This window comes from Geospiza fortis, unplaced genomic scaffold (genome assembly GCF_000277835.1).
Source record: "Geospiza fortis unplaced genomic scaffold, GeoFor_1.0 scaffold2, whole genome shotgun sequence".
NCBI lineage: Eukaryota > Metazoa > Chordata > Aves > Passeriformes > Thraupidae > Geospiza > Geospiza fortis.
In genome coordinates, this window is record NW_005054366.1 from 3,609,032 (window position 1) to 3,611,860 (window position 2,829).

A 2,829-nucleotide genomic window follows, 5' to 3' on the forward strand; every position below is an offset into this window, starting at 1 on the left:
ACGGTGCTGCAGCTCTGCACTGGCGCTCAGCAGCAGGGCCTGCAGGATCTCCAGCCAGTGCACCGTCTGCAGGGGAGTGGGGCCAACATCATCACGGACCCCAAGAGAAGGGTTCCAGCTCCCCCCCTAGAGCCCCATCTCAGAGTCTGGCCCAAGCCGTGACAGGTTGCCCTGTCTTCTGGGGCCAGAGCTCCAAGCTGCCGCGGGGAGGGAATAAGGGACACAGGCTGCTGTGTTAGGGTGCACTCACCACCTGGGGGATCCGCTTGCAGATGGGGGGATGCAGGGTAGTCAGCATGGCCAGGGTCCCCGAGGCTGCCCGCCGCAGCTTCTCATCCTCCTCCCCACTGTACAGGACCATCAGCTTCAGCCGGTCGCTGCCCTCAGCCAGGAACATCTCCTGCACCTGCACAGGGGAAAGAGGAGGGATCAGGGGGGTGTGGTGGTCCAGCAGCCCAGCACAGACCCCAGCCCATCCCGGCCTTCACCTCCTTGCTCATGGCCATGTTGCACATGCACTCAGTTGCGGCTAGCCGGATCAGCTCGTGCTCCTCAAACATGTAGCCCTCGATCATGGGCACAGCCCGCTCTTTCAGGATCTTCTGCCTGGGAGGCAAGCGGGCAGTGAGCGCTCCCTGCCCAGGGCAGCCCGCCAGGCCCGAGGGCACAGCCAGCCACCCTCTCCCCCATCCCTACCGCAGCCTCTCGCTGATGCCAGCCAGGTTGGTCAACGCCATCAGCCCCTCAAAGTTCTCCAGGCCTGTGCGCTGCAGGTGCAGGAGGCTGACCAGGGGCCGCACCACCTCATAGATCTGGGGAGACAGAACGCATGGCACTGAGTCAATGCCCACTGCTGCTCCCAACTGAGCCCCTGCCTGGCAGCCCCCAGCCCCAGCACTCACCCGCTCCCCAGGGAACGCCATCTCCGGGTTGGACGTGATGGTGATCTTTGCTAGGGCCTGCGCTGCCTTGGTCTGCCCCACCTCAGTGCCCTCCAGGGACAGTGGGATCAGAGCCTGGGGGCAGAAACAGCAGCTTGTCCTGCAGCCAAGGCCACAGCACCCAGGGCAGCTTTCCCCAGCCTCATGTCCAGGGGAGCCAGTGCAGCCCTACTAAACCCAGCACCCCCTGGAGCAGTGCACGGCAGCACAGCGGGATCCATGCTCTCACCTTGCCTCCTCCCTGAGCAACCACACCACCGCGGTCTTCTGCCTCCTCCACCAGTGCCAAGAACACTCTAGGGACCAAGTGGGACTGGTTGCAGCACTTGGATCGTCACAGTGGGCCCAGGCTGCACCAGACTCCTGAACATCCTCCCTGCTGTCCAGGAGCTGGCCTTCAGCACAGGCACGCAAGTTCACCAGCAGGATGCTGGCAGGCTGGGACCCCAGCTCCCTCTGTCCCACCTGGAGATGAGCTCCCGGCAGGAGCTGGTGAGCGCCGGGTTCTCGCTCTTCACCATGCAGGCCAGAGCCGACACCACGCCGGCCGTCAGCAGCTTCCGCACGCGCCGCTTCACAAACTCGGGCTTGTCCTGTGCCACAGGCAGGGCACGCTGGGCTCAGGAGCACCAGCACCTGCGCAGGTGCCCAACTCCACCCTGTGGGCCTCAAGGACACCATGGCCACACTGGGAGCCCAGGCTGTCCCACCACCCGCTCTCCTCCTAAGCACAGCAGTGCCCTGCTCACCTTGGGGTGCTGCTCTGGGATGTGCTGCTTGGCATACTTGGCCAGCTCCAGCATCTGCGGGTCAGGCTCCTCGTGGTCATAGCTGTTGGTACAGTTCACCAGCGTGGAGGCAACAGCATAGAGCACACTCCTGTCCTCTGACTGTGGCGACAGTGGGCACCTGTCACACTCACAGCAGGGAGGAGCAGCCAGGACTGGAGCCCACCCAGCTTCTCCCACACCCCCCCCGAGCATGAGCCCCACACCTGCTCCAGCACATTTCCCTGGTGCCAGGGTGCCCATCCCACAGCTCTTGGTATGCACCTTAGCCAGCTGGAACATGGCCTGCATTGCTGCTTTGTCCTCCACAAACTCCTCCTTGACATCTGCATCGAAGGTGAGGTAGGCCAGGCCCTCCACAGCCCAGCGCCGCGTGCCCGCATCGATGGCCTCGTTGCAGAGCCACCTGGAGAGTGCTCCCTGAGCCTGGCTGTGGGGCTGTGCACAGCCCAGCTGCAGGGAGCCCAGCTGGGGGGTGCCTTGCCCACCCCCCACACCCAGCCCCACTCACTTGCGGCACTGCTTGGCCAGCTTCATGGTGGATCCCTCGGCAAACTGCTTCATGCTGAAGTCCGTGCCTCCAGCAGATCCCAGCTTGCAGAGCCCCTGCAGCCAGGAAGGGACTGTGGGAGCGTAGGCAACCTGATGTGAGTCCTGGACCCACAGCAGCGGAGAGCAGTGCTGTGACTGGAGGTCCTGCACCCACAGCCCACAGAGGGCCCTGTCACACCCTGTGCCAGCTGCTCACCACGAGGGCGCGGATGCGGATGCTGTCCCTCTCGCTGTGCTTGTAAATCTCCTTGAGCAGGTTGACGCCGTTGGCCGTGATGAAGGAGGCGCGCTTGGCCTTGTCGGCCGCGTGGATCAGCGCCTCCACGGCCACCAGCTGGTGTGCCTCGCAGACAGACGCGCAGAGGGACAGCACGCTGTCCATGATGCCCTCCAGCTCCAGCACCCTGTTCCCTGCATCTGAGGGACCCTGCAGCAGGCACGACACTGTCTGAATGGCCCGCAGCTTTCCCGGCAGCTCGTGCCCCTCGAACCAGCTCCTTCAGGGAAAGACCACCAGAAAGGGTCAGCATGATCCACCTGCTTCTTCC

The 2,829-nt window shown here is 64.2% G+C and overlaps 1 protein-coding gene across 1 annotated transcript in view; it reads right to left on the reverse strand.

Annotated features, from left to right (window-relative positions):
- The window catches only part of UNC45A (unc-45 myosin chaperone A), a 10,764-nt gene that overhangs the window by 5,386 nt on the left and 2,549 nt on the right, over nt 1-2,829 (reverse strand). The window contains exons 9-19 of the mRNA XM_031059677.1: nt 2,478-2,778; nt 2,241-2,335; nt 1,994-2,135; nt 1,691-1,831; nt 1,407-1,534; nt 1,171-1,237; nt 903-1,016; nt 697-812; nt 489-606; nt 251-406; nt 3-66 (exon numbers count right to left, since the gene is read on the reverse strand). Of these exons, the coding sequence (XP_030915537.1) occupies nt 3-66; nt 251-406; nt 489-606; nt 697-812; nt 903-1,016; nt 1,171-1,237; nt 1,407-1,534; nt 1,691-1,831; nt 1,994-2,135; nt 2,241-2,335; nt 2,478-2,778 (1,442 nt within the window). The remainder of the gene's footprint in view (nt 1-2; nt 67-250; nt 407-488; nt 607-696; nt 813-902; nt 1,017-1,170; nt 1,238-1,406; nt 1,535-1,690; nt 1,832-1,993; nt 2,136-2,240; nt 2,336-2,477; nt 2,779-2,829) is intronic.